Below are 23,278 nucleotides of genomic sequence, written 5' to 3'. Positions count from 1 at the left end.
TCTCCAGTTTTTTCAAACTTCTAAGATGGTTAAAGAAACTCCGGTAACCACAACCCCAGCTACTGGGGGGAATACCGGCAACACAGTCCTTACAAACACTACCCCGGTTACCCAAGCCGGGGCAAGTGAAGTAAATTTTACGAACACTACCCCAGCTGGGGCAAGTGCAGTAAATAATCGCCCACTGGGATTTACCGAAACCCAGTTTGAGAAACGAACAAGACTCCCCCACCAAACTCTCGATGAAGTTAAGGCATGGGCGGAGGCACGACAAAAGGAATTCCAAGCTGAGTTGGACGAACGCTTGCGTTCCGTCCAACAGGCCGACGAATTCGAATACTTGGGCGTTGACTCGGAGGAATCCGACTCCGACGCGAACCCTCGCCATAGGGCAAGAGGGAAGCGTAGGGAAACGGACTCCCAACCGACAAGGCATTTTGGACAAGCCTTCAAACCAAAAAACACATGTGGAAGTCCACGTGACTTCTCCAAAACATTCAGACCAAACGTTGCAAATGCGGGAACGTCCAAATTTGCAAAGGACATTGCGGAAGCAATCGCCCCAAAAAGTGCCAAACAAATGTCAAGCATAGGCACATATGATGGTATATCTGACCCAGATGATCATTTGAACAGATTCATAGCGGGGGCAACCGTCAGTAGTTGGACGGAACCTACGTGGTGTTACATGTTCCAAATGACACTTGTGGGGGCTGCTAGAGCGTGGTTCGATCGTCTACCGGTTAACCACATCTACGACTGGGCAGACTTCCAACAGAAGTTTAGCCAACACTTCAGCCAACAAAGAAAGTATACCGAGGAGCAATGGACAATCCTCAAATGCATTCGAGAGGAAGATGAATCTTTGCTAGACTTCATCACTCGCTTCAACTCGAAGAAGCTAAGCCTGGGTAACATTAGCGAAGATCTTGTTCGCGCTGCTTTTATTCAGGGCGCGAACGACCCAGAGCTCATCCGCACCTTAACGGGTAAAGATGGCATGCCATCCACATGGGATGCCATCATGACAGCAGCTAAACGCTTTGCGGAAACGGAGAAGCAACTGGGTAGAGATCTCCCTCAGAGCACAAACCTCTACACCCAGAAAACAAGGGAAGACAACGTCCTTACCGCCCGATTAAACAAAAAGCGAAAGCTAGGCATTTGGCAGTCAAGGGTAAACTTTGACACCTCATCCGGCTTGCAACATCGGTTAGGCGGAAGGGATAACGTACGGTCGAACCAGAACTCCAGATGGACGCCGCTCACCAAAAGCGTCACCTAGATATTCGCCACTGAGGAGCTCCCATGGCCAAAGTGTCACACCCGGCCCTGAGCGGCGGAAACAGCCGGGCGCGCACGAGTGGGGATTGATACTTAAGCACGGGCCATTGCAAACATTCAAAGTAAGATTTTCATTGCGCATGAAAAGTTTAATACAAATACATTACATTGTTTAAAATTTACATAAAAACATCCAAGTATAAAAATTGTTGAAGATTTCCACGCCATATCCCCATGCGCGGCGGGAACAACCACGCGCAACGAAGGGATAGAACTAAAATCTTCCAAAAAGCTAGTTTAGATGTTCAGCGTGAGGTGCTCTAAGTGTGACTCCATGCGCTACCTAGTTATCTCCTGAAAGACACGTAAAAACATTTGAATCAGTATAAACTGAGTGAGTTCACAAGTCTTAGTAACTTGATAAATCGTATTGCATCATAATCTTGATACAAATCATTCTGAAACATAATTCTGATAGCATCATTAAAACACATGCTTGGTAAAACATAGTTATATCAACATATTCTGATAAAATCGTTCCGCGGGTTACGCGCGAACATTTCTGGGAACTGTGCTCGTCTATGCAAAGTGGCGCTGCCACTACGAGCTAAAATAAGTAATACCGTCCCGCGGGTTACGCGCGAACGTTTCAGGAATATGTGCTCGTCCATGCAAAGTGGCGCTGCCACTACGAGCTAAAATATTAATTCCGTCCCGCGGGTTACGCGCGGACGTTGTGCCGGAAAACAAGGCGCTCGTCCATGCAAAGAGGCGCGACCCCTACGAGCGGGCTCAAACCCATAGTACTGCCCCATGACCATACTAGGCACTCGTCCATGCAAAGAGGTGCGACCCCTACGAGTGGGTGGATCAAACCAGCAGTCCCTACCCTTAGAGTTCCAATGGTAAAGTGATCACTTACTCGAGTTCTAGCGCACATACATCGAAAACCTTAGATAACCGTTTGCATTACTCATCATGAAACATAACTTAAACACATAATCGCTTGCATAGCTTGTAAGTATACCATGATAAAACATTATTTAAGTACGTGTCCCTCGCCCCGAAAACAGTTTAAAAAAATAGTGAAACAGTAAAAATAGGGGCTGTGAGACTCACCTGTGGTTCTTGTTAAGGGATTAATCGAGATTCGGGTTTTCTTGGTGTTGGCCCCGGAATCGAAGGTCTAGAATACGATTAAATAACAAGAAGTATATATATATTAAGATCAAGAAATAGGAGAATATGAGGTTTGGAAAGTAGATCTCAAGTTTATAACCTCGGCTTACCTAGTAACTGGGACGGAATTGAAAATAACGGATGCTCGGGAGATGCTTAGTGCAAGTTTGCAGTTCTTTGGAGTGTGTTTTGGGTGATAATTTAGGTTACATATTTATAGGCAAACTCAAGGGAACACAATCCCTTGCTTTAGGGGATTGAAATCTTTTCATATCTAGGTGTAATGATGATAAAGTATGGAAATTATTATTGTTTATTGTTTACTTAAAAGTGGAGGAGTGGACAAAAGATCTTGATTTGATTTGGACAGGACATGCAGGTCTGGGGTTGGTGAGAATAGGGTGGCTGACAGTTGACTTTTCATGTTACAGTGTGCTTTTTCAGGTACTTTTGTCAGTGTACAGTAAAAAGTGGAAAATCTCTGAAACACGCTACTGTTTCCTTTTGGGCGGGAGTAATCTCCTTATGTCTGGAGAATAGACTAAGTGTTCTGTGCGCATCACTTTGTGCGCATAGCTTTCTGCGTGAAGGACATTTCTTTGCTGCGGGTAGGTGCGTAACCTTCTCGCAGTTAGGGACATTGAGTTTCATTTGTAGATTCTCCAGGTGGTCTTGGTATTTCAACATAGTGATCAGTTATGTTGAAGTCAATTCCATCTTGGAGCTTCAGACAAACTGGCTCTCAATGTTCCCGCCATGCGGGGAGGTTAGTTCCCTTCCGCACGCGCATAAACGATTTAGGATGCACCCGCCTTAGCATCATGCGGGATGGTCAACCCATAGACAACATAACGTTTAAGTTACATGAAAACATAAAGCCAAAACATTCGCGCATGGCGCATATAACATATGCTCACGCTGGTTCTTAACATGGTGCGCTCGCGCAGGTTGCATATAACAAATGCACGCGCTGACTAACATGGCGCGCTCGCGCAGGGCGCACATAACAAATGCACGCGCTGACTAACATGGCGCGCTCGCGCAGGGCGCACATAACAAATGCACGCGCTGACTAACATGGCGCGCTCGCGCAGGGCGCACATAACAAATGCACGCGCTGACTAACATGGCGCGCATAATATTTACAATCACCTAATTATTAGGTTGATTACTTAGTTTAAGGGATTGGGAATTTACCGGGTGTCACACAAAGCCTCCAATAATCCGACATCGTCACAATGCTGATCGGAGCAAATACTGTGACTTTCACAGGACAAAAGGCCACAACACCGAAGAATGCATAGACGTAAAAGACATGGTCGAAGTATTTGTCAGAGATGGGACGCTCGCGCACCTCGTGGCGCAATGAACGCTGAACAGGCTGATGCGTGTAGAACCCCAGCTGGGGAAAACACGAATAAAATTCCAGCTTCAATATGGAGACTACATGCTGCGTAAAGAACGAGATCCCGAACCAGGTGCGTATCGGCTCGATGGCACTCCCATCCCAACAACATGGAAGGGAGCTCATTTACACAGTTTGCATGTAAATCAATTCCAAATTTGAAAAGAAAAGGCCAAGAGCCACTTCTAATGGAAATGATTCTCCTTAAAACATCGATGCTGATGATTTTACATTTATACTTTATGAACTATCAACACGGATATGCCGGTTTTCACCGCATAATTACGTGAAAAACCGTTGCATGGGGAAGGCGGCAAAACCCGCATAAACCCAAAAAACGGGAAACCTTCACGCAGGTCAGTTGACGGGGAAAGGTTCAGTTATCCCACTAAATGAAAGTGCCGGTCTATCCGCATGAATCATGTGAGGAAACTGAACACTAACCTATCAACAACCGCGCGTCGAACGGTTAATTTATTAAACACTAGTATGCCGGTTTTCACCGCATAATTACGTGGAAAGTCGTTGCATGGGGAAGGCGGCAAAACCCGCATAAACCCAAAAAACGGCAAACCTTCACGCAGGTCAGTTAAAGGGGAAAAGTTCAGTCATCCCAATAAATGAAAGTGCCGGTCTATCCGCATGAATCATGATAAGAGGAAACTGAACAGTAACCTATTAACAACCACGCGTCGAACGGTTAACTTATTCAAGAAAATTTCTAACAAAAGGATGAGAAAAACCTACACGCAGGTCAGATATAGGTAAAGTTTAGCCATCATACTAAGTGCAAGTGACGGTCCTACCCGCACAATCACGAAAGAGGAAGCGAAACTTCACACCTATTATCTGCCACGTTCAAAGGTTAACTTATCCTAAAGGATGAGAAAAACCTACACGCAGGTCAGATATAAGTAAAGTTTAGCCATCCTACTAAGTGCAAGTGACGGTCCTACCCGCACAATCACGAAAGAGGAAGCAAAACTTCACACCTATTATCTGCCACGTTCAAATGTTAACTTATCCTAAACACTTAGAAATTTCATAAAAAGATGAGGAAAACCTACACGCAGGTCAGATGGTAAAGTTTAGCCATCCTACTAAGTGCAAGTGACGGTCCTACACGCACAATCACGAAAGAGGAAGCAAAACTTCAACCTATTATCTACCACGTTCAAAGGTTAACTTATTCTACACTTGGAAAATTGCTAATTTAAACTAAAGTATGCAAGTCATATAACGTTTATAAAGCAAGGAATCCAATAAAAGAAGCGGTCTTACCCGCGCAAAGATTTATATTTCATAAATATTCATTACAAGAATGGCCGGGTAACTACCCGCCTACAAGAAAATAAATCTATACAAGCTAAATCTATCCTAGCAGTGGGAAGGGATCTTCAGGATCAGGCTTCAGGGCCACTTCCACTTGGACCAGCACCATCAGTAGAGCGTGGCGGTTCAAGGAAAGCTTTAAGGATAGCTAGCCCATCATCAGCAGCAGCAACTTCGTTCACCTTCTCCACCACCGGATGCGGGAAGGCGGCATATTGATTTACTGCTTGGTCGTATACAGCTTCAGTATCTACATCGAATAAAGGGAAGTTGGAAGGCGGGATGCCTTTCTCAACGAACCCTAGACCAAGCAGGAAGCCGGCGTTTTCCCCATCCTCGTGAGAAGCGTTGAGGGCTGCGCTCATAGCATCGTCATAAGATGTCTCTGAGAAGACCCGATGCACAACCTACAAAGAAAAAATACAAGTGTCAAAACCCTTTCTATTTACAAAGAAAAGCGTAAAGACATGAAAACATACCTGAGACAACGCTTCTCGAAGAAGCCATTCCTTGGCAACCAGAGCTTCTTGGAGGGCAACTTGAGCTTCGTTACGGGCGCGTTCGGCTTCACTCTTGTTAAGGTTGGCAAGCAACACTTCTTTAGCCGCAGCCTCTTCGACGCCCTTTAGCTTCCGTTCAGTATGGTCAAGCACCCCCCTCTGGTCCAAGATCTCCTGGAGCTTTTTGGCGTCTTCCATCGCCAAGGCATCATGAGCCTGCTGGAGAGCCTCTAATTTGGCTTTAAGCTCTTCATTCTCCACGCGTAGAGGCTCAGCAACAGCTTCAGCCTTGGTGGCCCTCTCGGTGGCGTTCCTCGCAGTCTCCTTAGCCAGCCGAAGCTGTTCATTAACAGCTTGGGCAGCCTTGGAGCGGGCCTCGAGTCGAGCCTGAACTTCAACCTCGAGGGCCTTGAAGGCCTTCTCCTTTTCCGCAGCCACTGCGGAAAGCCTTTGGTTCTCCTCCCGGACAGCCCGCGCTTGAGCCACTTCTTTAAGGCGAGCTGCTTTTAACTTGTCGTTTTCACGACAAAGCAGCTCGACGCGCGGCTGCATCCGGGCCAGGAGAACCCGAAGCTCATTGGTTAGCCTACCCTCCTGGTAGCTAGCCATGGCTTCCCCCAACGCACCACTGGGAGCAGCGTGACGAGCCCATTCCACGCACTCTACAGGGGTGCGAAGGGTTGTTCCTCGGCGAATGTTCCATCGTGGAACATACACTTCATTGGAATCCGACACAGCAAAAAACATAAAGCAGTTAGGAAAAGATGATGAAAAAAAATATGAAAAGGGCCAAAAGAACCCGACGCACCTGTAGGGTCAATAACAGGCTGATAGCCGCCGAACCCATTACCTGAACCCAACGGAAATCCATCCAAGAGGTCAGGCAGATGGGAAGGTGGCAGAGATTGGCGATAAGCCCCATGCGTACCTGATGGATCAGCCGTCGGTGCCGATGACGGGGGCATGGTAGAGGCCGCCGCGGTAGCAGCTGCGGGATCCGCAGCAAGAGTGACCGCCGGCTCAGTGAAAGATGCTGTAAAAATTGCACTCACAGCCGGCGGTGACGTCATCTCAGCTGGAACAGTCGGCTCAAAGGAGTGAGCAACTGAACCAGCGGAGGCAGGCGCAGGCGCCTGGGTCGTCGCATCAGGTAGGCTGACCAAGCCTACCGTCATTGGCGGAGAGGTACTCCTCTGCGCTCCACCCTGGAATGCGTCAACATCCACGCCTGCGTAAAGAAGAAAAGTGTTAATGATATTAAACTATGAAGCTAAAGACAAAGGAAATTTGTACTTACGGGTTTTCTTGAGCCTGAAAGTACGGACGGGCGGGGATGAACCCGATGGAGCCGGCCTCTTCACGCCGGTCACCGTTGTCATCCTGGGCTCTTCGGTGACAGTTGTCACAGCCTCCGGAATGGTGGTCTTGTCACCACCGGGATTCCCCGCCACCTCTTCGCTCTCGGTCTCCGAATCAGACCGAGGCGCCGGATCGGCAATGGAGGCCACCTTCTCTTTTCCCTTCCCGCCGGCAGCCTTCTTCTTCCGCACCAACGGAGGACCATCTGCGGATTCCTCATCAGAACATACGATTAGAGGAATTCCAGCAGAGGTTTCAACATTGAGGGGTCGAGGGTTGAAGAGCGCCTTACCTGGCCGCCTGGCGCTCAGGATCTCGTGGCCTAGCGGGTAGACCTCCACGAACCAATCCGCAGTTTGTTCTAGGATGGGCAACTCGTTCTCGTCTAGAGCGCGAGTACCCATCCGAGCGGGACCGTCAGCCTCCCGCGGGTTCAAGAGCGACTGCAGGTCGTTCCCCTCTGAAATAAACTGGAAAAAAGTTAGAAGAAATTCAGAATCAACAAAAGGAAACAAAGCATACCGTAAGGAACAGAGTTCGAACCGTATTCGAGGACGATTGGGACCTTTTGCGCATCCGCCGCATTCCACACCCGGCTCATCCCCAACATGACCATCCCGTATTCCGCAAACCGTTAAACCGGAGATTGGACCCGAGATATCTTCGAGAACCATTCCGCCTCCTGGTAGTTGGAGGCGTGAAGGCTTGGGAGAGCTTGCCAATTCTTAAACTTCATGGCAAGGGGGATGGCGCGAGCGGAGATGAAGAAGAACTCCCGCTTCCACGCGCGAAGACTGCGCTTGGTATACCACCCCTGGATGCACCTCCAAGTATAGAAGGTCATCAGCCGGTCAACATAGGGCTCAACGCCCAAAATCCGGCACACCCACTCAAAGTGGCGAATCTTGGCGATCGCCATGGGGTGCAACTCGGTCAAATGAACACCGTGCCTCTCAAGGACACGGTAAACAAACTTTGTCAATGGGAACCTAAGATTCCCATAAACAAAGAATACTGCATAAACCCCGATCTTGCCTCTGGGGGCATCGTACACAGTATGATGGGGTTCAGGAAACTCAGGCTCGAGAGACTCGAGCATGAACTTCCTGATGACATACCGGTACAGATCGCCAGGCAGAGCACACTGGCACTCGCCAGCAGTACTCTTGTCATCAGCTGTAGATTCTAGATCACGAGACGACATCTTGCAAAGGAAAAAAGAAAGCGATTTCGAGAGAATGCTTGCCTGAAAAGGGGAGTATTCGCCGGAAATCGCTTAAAAGATGAAGAGAAGAGTGAAAGTGTGGATTACAAAGAACCCTCTCCCCCTTTATATACTAATCGCAATTAATGCGATGAATTTAATGCGGAGGAGAGAGAAATCGAAGGTGCAATGAAACTATGACACGTGGCGAAAAGTAAGCTGGCAACAGCTGTTGACAGGACGCATACCATTAATTTCGCGGCCACGCGCCCGAAAAATCGCGCCCACGCGCCTGAAAAAGCGTCTGGAATAACCATGTACTGTCACGTCACTATAACTTCCTGCACGTCCTGACACAGTCAGAAGAAACCGTCGCACGACGTTTCAGATGTTTGGACTGTTCTTATCTTTCCACCAACTCTTCGAATTTCGAAATTCAAAATTCAAAGACTCAAAAGTAAGCGGGAAAATACCCCTTACCTTGGCAACCAAGTAACCGTAAGACGGATGTGGGTACAGTGTAAAGGCAAAACCCTTCACATACCTAGCACCCGCAGGGAATTGAAGCCAAGAAAACCTTGGTAAACAAGTAACCGTAAGACGGATGCGGGTACAGTGTAAAGGCAAAACCCTTCACATACCTAGCACCCGCAGGGAATTGAAGCCAAGTAAACCTTGGCAAACAAGTAACCGTAAGACGGATGCGGGTACAGCGTTAAGGCAAAACCCTTCACATACCTAGCACCCGCAGGGAATTGAAGCCAAGTATACCTCGGCAACCAAGTAACTATAAGACGGCTGCGGGTACAGTGTAAAGGCAAAACCCTTCACATACCTAGCACCCGCAGGGAATTGACGCCAGGAATACCTTGGAAGTAAAGTAACCATAAGACGAGCGCGGGTACAGTGTTAAGGCAAAACCCTTCACATACCTAGCGCTCCGCTGGGAATTGAAACCAAGAAAGATCTTCTGGGCAATGCTTGCGGAAACGGGAATAACATCCCCGCATAGCGGAAACGTCAAGAACTACGTTGTTTGAAGCTCCAGGATGGAATTGGTGGTTTTAACATAATTGATCACTATGTTCAAAACTACCAAAACCTCATGGAGAATCCACACAAGTGGGACTCAACGCTCCTGACTTGCGAGGAGGTTACAGACCTACCCGCATCATACCCAAAGACCAAGCAGGAAACTCGGGAATTTCTGCAAGTGACAAGGACTTCCGCGGGAAGAATCCCCATGGAAAACCTTAAAAAACCCTTTTCAAAACCCTTTGCTTAAGTCCAAAAGTTCACCTCACTTTATTAAACACTCATGAGAAGAACATTGGACTGGGGGGACTTGAAGAGGTAGGTCCCAGCAGAGCCCAGTTGGACCCGCAAGACTAACCTTGAAGAGGGACGTCTGCGCAGAAACCAACTGGATCCGCAGGACCAACCATGCTCAGAGACGTGACGTCCTTACGCGCAGTACGCAAGCTGTTCCCGCAGGAAATGCCTCCCAATGGTGAAGGACTCCGCCTGTTCCCGCAGCCTCGGATACAAGTCATTAGGGAAGGCCACCCGCGCAGCAAGGCTACACGCACAAGGCACTTAGCTCTCAATCATTCAGTGTCACCTGAAGGAATGAGCAAAGCCGGGAACAATCCCGCACAGTGGCGGGAGGGGGAATACTCCCGCCCAAATAAGCCAGTCCGTACAATACAGGAAGACCTTCTGTACTGTACCTGACGAGGTATGGGCAAAAGATCTGACTAAAGATACGACAGCTTATTGACAACAGTATGGCGAGCAGCATGCTCCTGCACTGTATGTCACTATTAGCCGCTGCCTACTCACCAACTCCTGTCATACCACGTGCGTAGCCGGCAGTTGGTGGAAAAGGAATAGTATACAGCAGGCCTGGTCACTATCAGCCGCTGCCTACCCACCAACTACCAGCAGGGCACGTGCGTAGGCTACTGTTGGTTGAACAGGAATACTATTGCAGCCGGCCACACCTCCTTGGAAACCTACCTTCGGCTATAAATACCACAAATGGTATGACCATCTCATCTTATCTTGTATCATCATATTATACCTGATATCTGCTCTAGCAATCTCTCAATATACATTTATATTTAAAGAGCAATCTAGTCTGATTCTCACGCCGGAGGGTGGTCACAAGGAGGAACCCCCCATTCTCAGTGACAAGCTCACGGTGTCTGTTTTGCAGGTTATCAGAAGAACCATCTTCTCTGGGTCTAACCCCTCGTGGGAAACATCTATCTAACCCCCAGGTTACCCGTAATCTGCCCGGGGTCCGGTTAGTGTTTCTTCAGGGTATGACCGGGTATTAGAAAATCGGGTATTGCCAATACTCGGGTCGGGTTCGGGTCCAGGTATTGTCTCTAAAACCATACCCTATGTATCGGGTTCAGGTCGGGTATAAAACCGGGTGTTTGAATACCCTATTTTCGGGGTATTGAAAAAACCCTATTTTCGGGTTTTTCCTGGCTTTTTTCGGATATATATTGGATTTTTTAAGGGGTTGCACATTTTAGGATTATTTTTGCCATATTTTTCGGGTAGTATCGGGTATTTGAAAAACCCGGTTCCGGGTATATGTAAAACCCGGTTCGGGTTTTCGGGTATTACCGGATACAATTCGGGTCCGGTTCCGGGTACGGGTTTTTGTACTGAAATGCATACCCTATCCGTACCCTACAGGTAGGGTAGGGTACGTGTTCGGGTTAGAGGTGCACAAATCGGTTTTTTTAAAAAAACCGGTTCGGTTATTAACCGGACCGGTTTTTTTTGGCCCAAAAAAAAACCGGTTCGGTTAATAACCGGAACGGTTAATAACCGGTTTTTGTATGTCAAAACCCTAACCGGTCTAACCGGTTAGGACCGGTTTAGAAACCGGTTAGAACCGGTTAATAACCGGTTAACCGGTTTTTTTTTTTAAATAACCGGTTAATAACCGGTTTTTTCATAATAACCGGTTTTAAAAAAAACCGGTTTTTCCATTAACCGGTTTGTTAACCGGTTTTGGCTCTAAAACTTGTAACCGAAATACGAACCGGCGGTTTGTAAACCGGTCAAACCGGTTTTTAAAAACTGGTTTTCGTAAAAACCGGTTTCCGGTTTTAAACCGGCAAACCGGTTCCCGGAACGGTTTTTTTGACCATCTCTAGTTCGGGTATTAAAAATCCGAGTATAAAATAACCGGTTCCGGGTATTTTTATCGGATCCATTTCCGGGTTTGGGTTTTGTGTGTACCTCTAGTTATATGACAACTTTAAAGTTTAGAGTCGTCATGGAATATAAAACTGAATAAATAAATTCAACATCTAGTATATAACTATAACTTAAACGAAGTGTATTGATTATTTTGTCCTTCTATGTATCTTAGAGGGCAGACCAAGTATGTATATAGCCATATATGGTACCGATAAACGACTTTATATTTTTTAATATACGTAGTGTGTATTTTTTTTATTTGACCTTTGGGTTTTTGAGCTAATTTAAATTTCATTGACCATCAACAACCAAATACGGAGTATCTTTTTTTAACTATCAAGAAAGCTCGGTCACCTTAATACACATATTGGCAAAAGACCGTCAAGGTCCACGATTACAAACTACACAGTTGGTCTGGCACGCCACTAATTTTATGGAACCCACTGTCCTAAAAGGCCTACTTGGTAAAACTCTAGCTCACGCAATTCTGTTTGTCATAATCGAGACTCAAACTGTTGACCTATGCTCGAGAAAGTCACCGAGGTCACCAGAGCATTGCTCCTTTGACCTTTGGTATTTAACAATCATATATGTAAATATATGTTTTTAACAGTGTCTGATTTTTAATGATCATTTAAGGTCACACTCTTCATTATCCCTCCAAAACACTTTTCTAGCATCTCATGTCAAAAGAAAAACATGGATGAGCTAATTGTTGGCCTTTTTTTATGAATTTTTATTTTAACTTTTTGAATTATAGAATTATGATTCAAAGCCTACTCTTATTTTGTTTCTTTAATCAGGTATAGGCTCAGACGCTCAGTTGTGATTTGTGAATCACTGAATTGTTTCGTCCACAAAATTATCTCAGATTCGGCCCACCAAAAACTGTGGCCCAACAAACTTATTGCGAGCATAAAAAATATCTCCAAATCAAAACTTAGAAACCCGAGATTTGATCATGGCCCAAACCGAGCCCAAATCGTCTTACCCGACCAAATAAGAACAAGATCAACAATTTGACACACTCACACACCTATAAATATAATATTTTCACACCAAAAAACAAATACTGTATGTCAAAACTTTATAATACGTGTTTGGCTATATAACTATAACCTTTTATTAAAGCGCATTATAATTACTGTAATTATTATTATTGTTTCAAAAAGTTTGTTTATAGACGAATAATAGGCTGGGTTAGGCTAGTTGGTGGTGGCCTTTAGCCATTTGGTCACCCCCGTACAAGGTACTTAGACATTCGATGTTTGTTGACCATTCAAAAAAAAAATAGACGAATACTAGATCGAAATGTTTTCCATCTAACCATCCAGTACAATTCCATTTTAAATAATGAAATGTGTTAACCGTTAAAATGGGACACCAATTACAAAAATCAAATATATCCTCAAACACTCCTAAGTTCTAAGAGCATTCTCACCGTCCATCATCCTTATTTCTATAACTACACTAAAAAACATTATATGTATCTCTTATGTTTAATAAATAATAATTTTTTATACATTTAAGCTTATAGATTTTCTCTCGTATACTCACAACCAATTTCAACAAAGAATAAACAATAAATATGGGTAAACAAACTTTCCACACATTTACAAAAACTAGTCAGATGTCCGCACGAATGCACGATGTAGCGTGAAACAACACTTAAAAGGTTGTTAGCGATCCAAGCCTAGCTCGAGTCGAACATCATACCGAGCCGACTCAGGTCAACTCGAAATTAAAGTTAAAATCTTAAACTCAAATTCGCCTTGATTATTTTGATATTTATATGATTTGAGTACCTTTAATCATATTTTTTGTAAAACATATCAAAAGAAAATAATATTTATATAAACATGAGGGGTCAAAGTTGTAGTAAGTAATCCTTAAAATAATAAAATTTGAGTAAAGTTTAGGTACTATACTTGCAATTAATTTTTAGTTTTAAAACTAACTCGTACATTCATGCATATATCCATGCATTAATGACTTGTACAATTTAAACCGTTTATCTGTTTTAAATTTTTTTATATTGACACGTCTATAAAAATAAGCTCGTTAAATTGGTATGTTCAGATTTAGTTTTAATCAAATTTTTATAAACAGATATAACAAGAAAACCAAAAAGAATAAAGTTATAGTAAAATTTGGGTAAACATGAGGGATGAAAGTCGTAATTATTTATTAAATTAACAAAATTAGATTATAGTTGAGGTATCAAACTTGTAATTATATTTGTTGAAATCAAATGAACATGTGTAGATTGTGTTTAAAAGACCACTTTGTCCTTTTTTACACTTGTATCTTATGCATTGGAAATTGTAAATCCCTTAAAACAAACGTCTTCATTTGCCCTTGGTTGGTGTATTATATATAGTAAAGATAAAAGATAAAAATAAAGATTACTAGCATTTCTTTCTTTCTTGCTCATAACTATTTTTAATCATATCATATAATTTACAAAATCCCTTCATATAAAGTTAAGAGATGAGTTAGAAATGCTCTAACTATGGTTGACAATTAATCAATCATAGTTTATTCTTCATAAAATGGGTGAATGCATGCCAAAGAAATTTCTACATGTGTTCATTTGGGTCAACTAAATCAAATAACATGTCAGGTTTAGTCTACTGATATTTATACATACGAGTCAACACATGTCACTCTTATAAAAATGTAAACTTAAAACATGTTCAAATAAATCACGAGGATTTCTTCTATCATCTGCCTATACTAGCGCGACATGCTACCACCAATGACACAACCTACACCACTCTCCTACCACTCATCACCAGAAAAATTGTAATCGTCTCTGCCACCACCATCATTTGTCGTCGATAGAGCAGCACAGATCTGGTATTATTTAAGAACCAGCTCCGGGTAGGTTTGGGTTTCGACTGGGTTGTCTAGTTTTTATCGATATACAACCGTTTCAGCTGATTTTATCTAAGAAACTAAAATCAGTCTCTATGCCAGGTTGGGTTTAAAACCTAGATTTCCGTGCACCTCCAGTCCAGTTTGGTTAAAACTTCTAACCAAATTGATAAATATTAAATTATGTATAATGCATAGTCGTTTTTTTCTTTTTCTAAAATAATACTTGCAAATTTGTATATTGGTTTTCATCTTCTTAAACCTTGATGAAATAAAGACTCAAGACAAATAAAAATACTGTAGCAAATATCCTTGACAAACCGGTTTGGTAGGTGCGAGAAAATGCACCCAAAAAATCCAGAAATGTTCCATACTTCTTTATGTCGCTTTCATTGGTTATTCTTTGAATCTTTCTAACAAAGTGGGTCTTTGACAAGGACCAACATTATTCACTTTTTAATTGTTATATTCTCATTTTAGCATTACAAATAAACATAAAAAACTTGTTTAACAAATACCAATTTTACACTAACAGTTATACAAATTAACCAATTTCATATGTAGCTAGAGAGAGAAACATAAACAAGCTAAACCGTTTTGGTTGGATCGGTTTGTTAGACCATTTAACTTTTCCATATGTCAGCTTTACAGTTAACTTTTTCACCGCCAAAATCCATTTTTTTCATAATCAACATGTTCAAAAGATATATATAAGAAAATGGTTTATATGACCAATCCCAAGTTTCAAACCTGTTACTTAGTTCCTATGATTTTTCAAACACCAAATTGAAATAGGGATGATAATGAAACTCAAATCTGGGCATAAATGGGATGGGTAATACTCGAACCATTAGGGTCTGGGATTAGTTTCGAAATTTTTCGTGGACTTGAGATTTCTAATATACCCGATTATCCGATAACATAAACTCATTTACCCGATTATATACCTGATGCTCCCAATATAGCTTATTATATTATATATATATACTATATTCCAATTTTATTATTTGTCCAAACTTGTTTATGTCAATTATTTGAGATATTTTATCTTTACGGTCCTATCTTTATAACCGATTAGTTATATGTTGTCAAAAATAGACGGGTTTTGAGTCGAATATACCCAACATGCATTTTATCAAAAAACCCGATAGGAAACCCGAAACCCGATGAAAAAACCCGACGGGTATAGAACGTGATTTAATAACCGAGTATAGGTTTGAGAATACTTAAACCCGTTCCAAAACCGACTCATTATCATCCCTAAATTGAAACTTACCATTAATTTTCTTTTATATCTCCCGTTACTTAGTTCCTAACTTATTGTCAAAAGGTAGTACCGTAACCAATTTGAAAACGTGATTGGTCCTATAGATTAATGCAAGAGGTAGGTACAAATTTATTATTAATACAAAAAAAATCAAACACACATTATAGTGCCTTTTTATATTTGTTCAATTCATTATAGTGCCTTTTTATATTTATCAAACACACATTATAGTGCCTTTTTATATTTATCAAACACCACCAAGTGTCTGTCTAAACATCTTTGAAACCCACTTCACAGTCCACAATCAACCACCGATGCCGGCCCTAAAAGCAGGCAGCTGGCCACCGTGGGTGGGTCTAGCAGGCGCCGTGTGGGTCCAGATCGCCTCCGGCAACGCCTACTCTTTCCCTCTGTACTCACATGCTTTGAAATCCGTTTCTGGGTCTGTCTCAACAGCAGCTCACGATCCTTGGTGTGGCTAATGATTTGGGTGAGAATGTTGGGATTCTGCCTGGAATTGCGTCTAATAAGTACCCACCGTGGGTTGTGCTTCTGGTCGGTGTTCTTGCGTCTTTCTTTGGCTATGGTGTCATCTGGCTTGCTGTTAGTGAGACTGTTGCCAACATGCCGTATTGGGTTGTAAGTGTTTTTGGTTAATTTTGCTGTTTTGGTTGTAAAGATTTAACCTTTTTTGTGATCTTGAGGTTGAAGATGATATCTTTATGTGAATTGACTCTGTTTGAACTGTTTATGGGATTAGGGTTGTAAGTATTTTGGTTAAATTTACTGTTTTTGTTGTAAAGATTTAACCTTTTTGTGATTGTGGGGTTAAAGATGCTATCTTTATGTGAATTGGCTCTGTTTGAACTGTTTATACTTTATAGGTTTAGGGTTTTAAGCATTTTGGTTAATTTTACTGTTTTTGTTGTAAAGATTTAATCTTTTTTGTGATCATGAGGTTGAAGATGCTATCTTTATGTGTAGTGACTCTGTTTGAACTGTTTACAGGTTTAGGGTTGTAAGTATTTTGGTTAAATTTACTGTTTTTGTTGTAAAGGTTCAATCTTTTTGTGATCATGGGGTTAAATATGCTATCTTTATGAACTAATTGTAGGTTTAGGGTTTATGAATCATAAATATGCAGAATCTTTAATTGGGTAGTTATTATTTTTGTATTCTATTGTATTTATGAATTATGACTCAAAAATATGCATAATCTTGATTGGTTTGTGTTTTTTTGAAGTAGATGACACTTTTTGAGTAAGGAAGTTCTGATGCTTATATGCCTATTTTAGGGTGAAATAAGCTATTTTCAAATTTTGATGTGCAATTTGAGATTGCTTATTTAAGTTTGAATTCAAATATTACCTTTACTGTGAAACAATCAAACAAATAGTATTTCGATATGGATTTAAAATTAAAAACTGTCTCCTAGGATAAGCCGTTTTTAGTTAGTTTGTAACAACCCTAGGCAAATCCCATGTAGGCAGTGGACAGGGGAGGTGTTGCATTATAAGAAATGTCCTGCCTCAAATGCTGTCAGCTTGTTTTAGACGCATTAACAGTAGATGAGATGACTGATGAGTGACCTTCTAGGAAGTATACACTCGAGTAAGCAAAAACAAATTTTTAAGCTCTTTGAGGGCAATAAAGCCAATATATGTTGTTTTGAGGGGCCAAATGTTACAAACTGTATACGTATCTTCTCATATAGAACATCTTGATTGATTTGTCTTTAAAGTATATTACTGTATCAATCTTGGTTTCGTTTCTGACAAGGATATGTATCATAATAACTGTTTATAGGTTTAGTTTCTTCAAATACAAATAATCAATTACTTACCTTTCTGTACATTAGCATAATTATAACTCCAAAAGATTTTTAAATATCTTGCAATTTTCTTTGTTTTTTTTTCAGTTGTGGCTCGCACTCGTTGTTGCAACTAACAGCAGTGCATGGTTGGGGACAGCCGTACTCGTTACCAACATGAGAAACTTTCCTCTCAGTAGAGGAACAGTTGCTGGTATTCTCAAAGGTTATGTTGGCTTAAGTGCTGCAGTTTTCACCGAGGTTTACACCATGGTTCTAAAAGGATCATCTTCTTCTTTATTACTCTTGTTTACGCTCGGGATTCCCGTCATATGTTTGCTTTTAATGTACTATGTTAGACCTTGTACTCCTGCTTCTGAGGCAGACCCCTCGGAAACCGCCCATTTTCTTTTCACTCAAGCGGCTAGTGTAGTTCTTGCAGTCTTTCTTTTAACCACCACAATACTAAAAGACGTTTTGACCGTTAGCACCACGTTATCGTATACGTTTATTGTGATAATGGTGGTTCTTTTAATGGCTCCACTTGCAATTCCTGTTAAAATGACTTTATTTCCTTCAAGCAAGAAGCTTAATCGGCCAGCTGGCTCTTCAGACAATCTGACTGTAACTGACCAGTTGTTGACTCAGTCACCTTCAGAACAGAATCTTGCAAATGCTAACGATGGTGGGGATATGTCTGATGTGGATATGCTTCTTGCTGTTGGTGAAGGGGCGGTTAAGATTAAGAAGAAAAGAAGACCTAGAAGAGGTGAAGATTTTACTTTTCGGGAAGCGATTGTGAAAGCCGATTTTTGGCTTTTGTGGTTGGTTAATTTTCTTGGTGTCGGGTCTGGAGTTACTGTTCTTAATAATCTTGCACAGATTGGGGTTTCGTTAGGGGTCAACGATAGGACAACGCTGTTGAGTTTGTTCAGTTTTTGCAACTTTCTTGGTCGTCTTGGAGGCGGTGGTTGTTTCAGAATACTTTGTAAGGTAAAATCTTGAATCTTTATTATCAATTTGATACTTTCGATTTTAATGATAAAAATCGTATGAGGTTTTTTTTTCCGGTTTTAAATGATAAAAAAATTCAATTTTTAAGGATAAAAATCCTATAAGATTATGCTTTTTTCGAGTTTTAATGATAAAGATCCTATAAATTTTTGTTTTTTTTAATGATAAAGATCCTAAACGTTTATGTTTTTGTCGAGTTTTAATTATAAAGATTCTAAAAGTTTATGTTTTTTTCAATCTTTAATGCTAAAGATCCTACAAGTCTATGTTTTTTTTCCGATTTTTAGTGAGGAGATTCTAAAAGTTTATGCTCTTTTCAGGTTAAACACGATCCCTCGCACATTCTTGACAACGATAACACAAGTGATCATGGTATTGACATATCTTTTATACGCATCGGCCCTTAACGGGACACTATATGTTGCAACCGCGTTTCTTGGAATCTGTTATGGTGTTCAGTTTGGTGTTATGATCCCGACTTCATCTGAGCTTTTTGGGTTGAAAAATTTTGGGTTAATTTTCAATTTCATGGGCCTTGGAAACCCGATTGGTGCTCTTTTATTCTCGGGGATGCTTGCGGGTTACGTGTATGATGCAGAGCAAGCTAAGCAAGGCGGGTCAACGTGCATGGGCCCGAATTGTTTCAGGCTCACTTTCTTTTTTCTTGCAGGTGTGTGTAGTTTGAGTGCGGTTTTGAGCTTGATATTAACTATCAGGATCAGGCCCGTTTACCAAATGCTTTATGCGGGTGGTTCGTTTCGTTTGCCACAAAGCTCAGGTCATTGAAGATTTGGGTTTCATGTGTGACTTGATCAAGAAAAGTGGTAGTGGTTGCACGATTTTGAAAGTTGCAGCTTAACTAAACTGAAGCCCAATATGTAGCGAACTAGCGATGATGTGTAATCAAGCTATTTTTATTTGGTAGTGTTGACATATAGCATGAACCATAAATTAAAGTGTTCGATCTATGAGTTTCTTGAACTTTTGTTGTTTAGTACCCGGTGCATCAGGGATTGTAATTCGATATGTAGGCGTTGTGCTTATGACTTATGAGTGGCGTTCACCGTCTTGATTAAAATTTTGGGTCGAACTGTTAACTATGGTTTTTAAAAATAATTAAATAAAAACTGGATAGGTTGGTTGGGTCAGTTGAACCATTAAAGCGGTTTGGTTTGACAGTTTGAACTAGTTTCAGTTTGGTTTTTGATCTTTGTTTTACTTTGTTTTAGATTGTTAGTTTGTATTTAAACTTTTATAAACAGTTAGATCTTTTGTAAATATTAAATACATTCATAGTGTATAAATTAACAATTCATAATGATAATAATAAACATTAGACGAATAAATGCTACAAAATACAAAAACTGTGTTTATGAGTTATTTAACTTATTATTAACTTTCTTGGACAGAGTGGATGATGAATCCTTTGATGTATTTATAAAATTGTTTATGTACTTATCCTGTCTAGCTTTTGCTAGTCAGACCAGTGGTATGTTCTTTTCCTTTTTTTTTTTTTTTTTTTTTAATATTGCCGCCTTTAGGAAAATAAAACTTATTATGACAAAGGGCCCATGAGGCCATGACCATTAAGTACGCCTAGTCGCCTACCACCCCCTTCGGCCCGGCAGAATTGTAACCAAGCAATCAAACATTGAACTTTCAAAGCATAAGCATGGGTTGACTTGACCCAAATGCACAACTCCATTAAAAATTCTAAACAAAGTGGGCCACTTCTAGTTCACCGTAACATATACTGCATAAAGATTTCAGTCAAAACGTGATCAAGATACAATTTTTATTACATAAAGTATGATCTTTATTCCTTTACAAGAGACCTAAATAGATAAAACAGTGCTTGAGAATGAATATTACTACTAAAAAATCATGTGGGTTTCAAATTCTGAAACATGGTGTCCCATTTAATCTCTTTAGCATCACCACCGGACCAGTAATTGCCGCCTTCATCACCATAACCTCCTTTCTTTTCTTGATCGTATCGGTAAACCAACAGGCTGGAAAAGTTGTGTGGTCTAACACTATTGATATTGGACTCATGATAGCCATTAGTGAGCAAAAGAGTAGGCGTAGATTGCTTATACGTCACAAATCTCTTGTTTCTCCTTAACATATTACCGTCCCATCTTGAACCATAATCCTTACGAACCAGGACCAGAGCGGACTCATCCCGGTGCACCAATGTCCGGATGTAACTAGCCAAGGACCTCTTGGTTTTCTTGATGGCGATCACGAGCCTTGAGACAGGATGTGAACCGTTTAACCCTTTTTGTTTCCTAGCAAGCTTGAGTATTTCTAACCTGTGTTTGGCTATAGAAATCCCTATGCTTTGAAGTAACTCATGGTTGAAGTATGCTATATCATCTTCTTCGAGTTCGTTTCGAGAGAAAGCCATCCCATATTCGTAAATAAGCGACGGGTCAAGCATGGTTTTTGAAAGCCAAGAGAACCAATCAATGGGTTGGTGTATTTTAGCCATGGAATGAGAATGTGATCATTTGAATAGAAGATGGAAGCTAATTATATGTGGATTGAAGTACAAGGGTAATGAGAAGAGGGTAAATATGACATTTCTTGTTTTTATAAAATGCCAAAAAAGAGAAAGGCTTGTGGGCTATACCCAAAGGAAAATGTGTTTCTACAAATTATATATCATCACGGGTCGCAGACTCGCAAGGTCTGCATGTCTTATGAGCCTGTGACCTATGATGCCTCATACGCACAGTGACCCATTGTGTTAATTATAACTATTACTAGTAATTATCATGGTTTATTAGTTTATGGTCGTAAGGCGAGAAGTTAGGTTTTTCCTAGGGATGTTAATATAAACGATACAAACGATACAAGTTGACATAATATCGCAGGAACATTAAAGAACTATTCTACTTCGATTTCCAAGCTATAAATGTTGCTAGTAACTCCAACAACACTAACCATAATCGCCAAACACAACATTACCCATGACAAAATTCTCTCTCGGGTGGTCAAACCGCACCCCTGACCACCTAATTTGAGTGCAATAAGAGCCGGGAAAGTATAACCCAATGACACTGCTGTAGTCGCACCTGTAAACTTAAAAGCGGTCCAAATACTTGGAATCATGGTTGACCCGAAGTAAATAAGGGCCAAAAGTATAAAAGTCAAAGTCAAACACCTCGTCCTGCTTTCGTGTAATGGAACCGACCCCTCAAAAGCTAACGCATCAACTGTTTGTCTTAATGAAAAATGGATAACCGGGAACACAAGAACCAAATGAAGAATATATCCAACACGAACTATGTAATTCCAAACCGTACTAAACTCCATCCCGAGTGGTTGGTCAAAATTGGTCAACACATCCGACTCAGTATCTTTCCCAAATAACAAATAACCCGAAATAGCAGTCGAACAATACACCAAAACACATAAAACAGTAGTGATCCGACCAACTTTATTCATCTTCTGAGGCGAACGACCTTCAAGCTCATTATAAATAGGCTGCAAATTAAAATGACACACAAACGCATTCGACATTATCGGAATCACAACCAAAATATCAAGAACCGCCCTTTTCGACCCAAAATCAGGCATCATTCTCGGCGACTCAATTTCACCTCTAACAAGTTTAATCACCGCCACAACAAACGCAACCACCACAAACACAACCGCAAGAGCAACCGAAGCAGCCGAAGTCAAACTCAAAGAATCAATTCTGTCCAACGCACAAAGCGGCGCAAGAAAAAGAACCACGACAACTAAAATAACTAACTTTCGTTGATCCCATAACCCGTTACCCAACCACTGATCAAACACACCGATATGATTCAACGAACCCGACATCACATCACCCATTATGATCAAGTAAACCACCAACACACCCGCGTTGTTAACTACAATACAAACCTCCGATACCACTCTAGCCGGTCTACCTAACGCTTGTTCGACAACTTCACCGTAAGAAACCGCCTTACATTGAGCACTAAACCTAACTAACAATTCTACACTAATTTCCGACAAAACCCCCATGAGTAATATCAATAATATCCCAATAACCAAACCCAAAACTTTCATTGTAGCAGGTAAAGCCATAATCCCAGCCCCAATTACAGTTGTGGTTAGGTTAAACACAGCACCATGGATACCAGAATTCGGGTTATCCGTAACCAATTTGACAAATTCAAAATCTGGGTTTTGATAATCGGTACCCAAATTATCGAATTGGGGTGTTACAAGCCCTGATTCATCGTCATTACAATTATTGTGTAATTGTAATTCTACAACGGAGTCTACGGAAACAGGGGTGTAATTGCTTTGCATGTTTCCGTCAAATCGGCGTGTGTGTAATGGGAAACATGAAAAAGCTAATGGCTTTGAGATGGGTTGAATGTATGGAAGATAGTTATGAGATTGATGGTTTACTCGCACAAAAAATTGGATTTGGATTTGGATTTGGATTGAAGATGTTGATGGATTGCTAGATCTTAGGAGTCAAATCATGATGCATTTGGGGAAAAACAGAGGGATGAAAATGAGGATTATTTGGTCTGCAATTTGGGAGGTTTTGATGATTGTTTGTCATTTTGGGTGGCATGTATGATATATCTGTTTCATGGTTCATGTCCATATGAGAGATGGCAAGAAAAAGAGAAAAAAAACCAGTTAAACGACCAGTTTGAAACTGATTATGTTGAAACTAGATTGAGACTGATTCAAACCATAGGTTCATGACCAGTTTGTAATTTTCTATACCGGAACCGGTTTCAAACGGTTCACCTAACCAAAAATAATTGCAAAAACAGGCAAAACCGATCAAGAACTAGTCAAAAAC

General features: G+C 41.4%; 1 protein-coding gene and 2 pseudogenes across 2 annotated transcripts; 1 reads left to right on the top strand and 2 right to left on the bottom strand.

Moving 5' to 3' along the window:
* The first annotated feature begins 15,928 nt into the window (after positions 1 to 15,928).
* Positions 15,929 to 19,513, top strand: LOC143583980 (protein NUCLEAR FUSION DEFECTIVE 4-like; annotated as a pseudogene). The gene is made up of 3 exons (XR_013144273.1): positions 15,929 to 16,271; positions 17,551 to 18,435; positions 18,777 to 19,513. The product of XR_013144273.1 is annotated as a protein NUCLEAR FUSION DEFECTIVE 4-like (transcript).
* Positions 19,514 to 20,130: 617 nt separating this feature from the next.
* On the bottom strand, positions 20,131 to 20,964 carry LOC143583979 (uncharacterized). Its single transcript, XM_077066146.1, has one exon. It carries the CDS (start codon positions 20,948 to 20,950, stop codon positions 20,339 to 20,341), a length of 612 nt encoding a protein of 203 aa, XP_076922261.1. The 5' UTR covers positions 20,951 to 20,964; the 3' UTR covers positions 20,131 to 20,338.
* A 369-nt stretch (positions 20,965 to 21,333) lies between these two features.
* On the bottom strand, positions 21,334 to 23,076 carry LOC143583978 (amino acid transporter AVT6E pseudogene; annotated as a pseudogene).
* Between the last annotated feature and the right edge of the window lie 202 nt (positions 23,077 to 23,278).

This window comes from Bidens hawaiensis, unplaced genomic scaffold (assembly GCF_021521415.1).
Source record: "Bidens hawaiensis isolate Kalapana, Puna unplaced genomic scaffold, B.hawaiensis_p1.1 tig00032749_1, whole genome shotgun sequence".
NCBI lineage: Eukaryota > Viridiplantae > Streptophyta > Magnoliopsida > Asterales > Asteraceae > Bidens > Bidens hawaiensis.
Note: the sequence above shows the minus strand (reverse complement) of the source record. Positions and strands in the feature narration are given on the sequence as shown.

Coding starts and splice junctions, on each gene's coding strand:
- LOC143583979 (XM_077066146.1), bottom strand. CDS start 20,950: ATGGCTAAAATACACCAACCCATTGATTGGTTCTCTTGGCTTTCAAAA.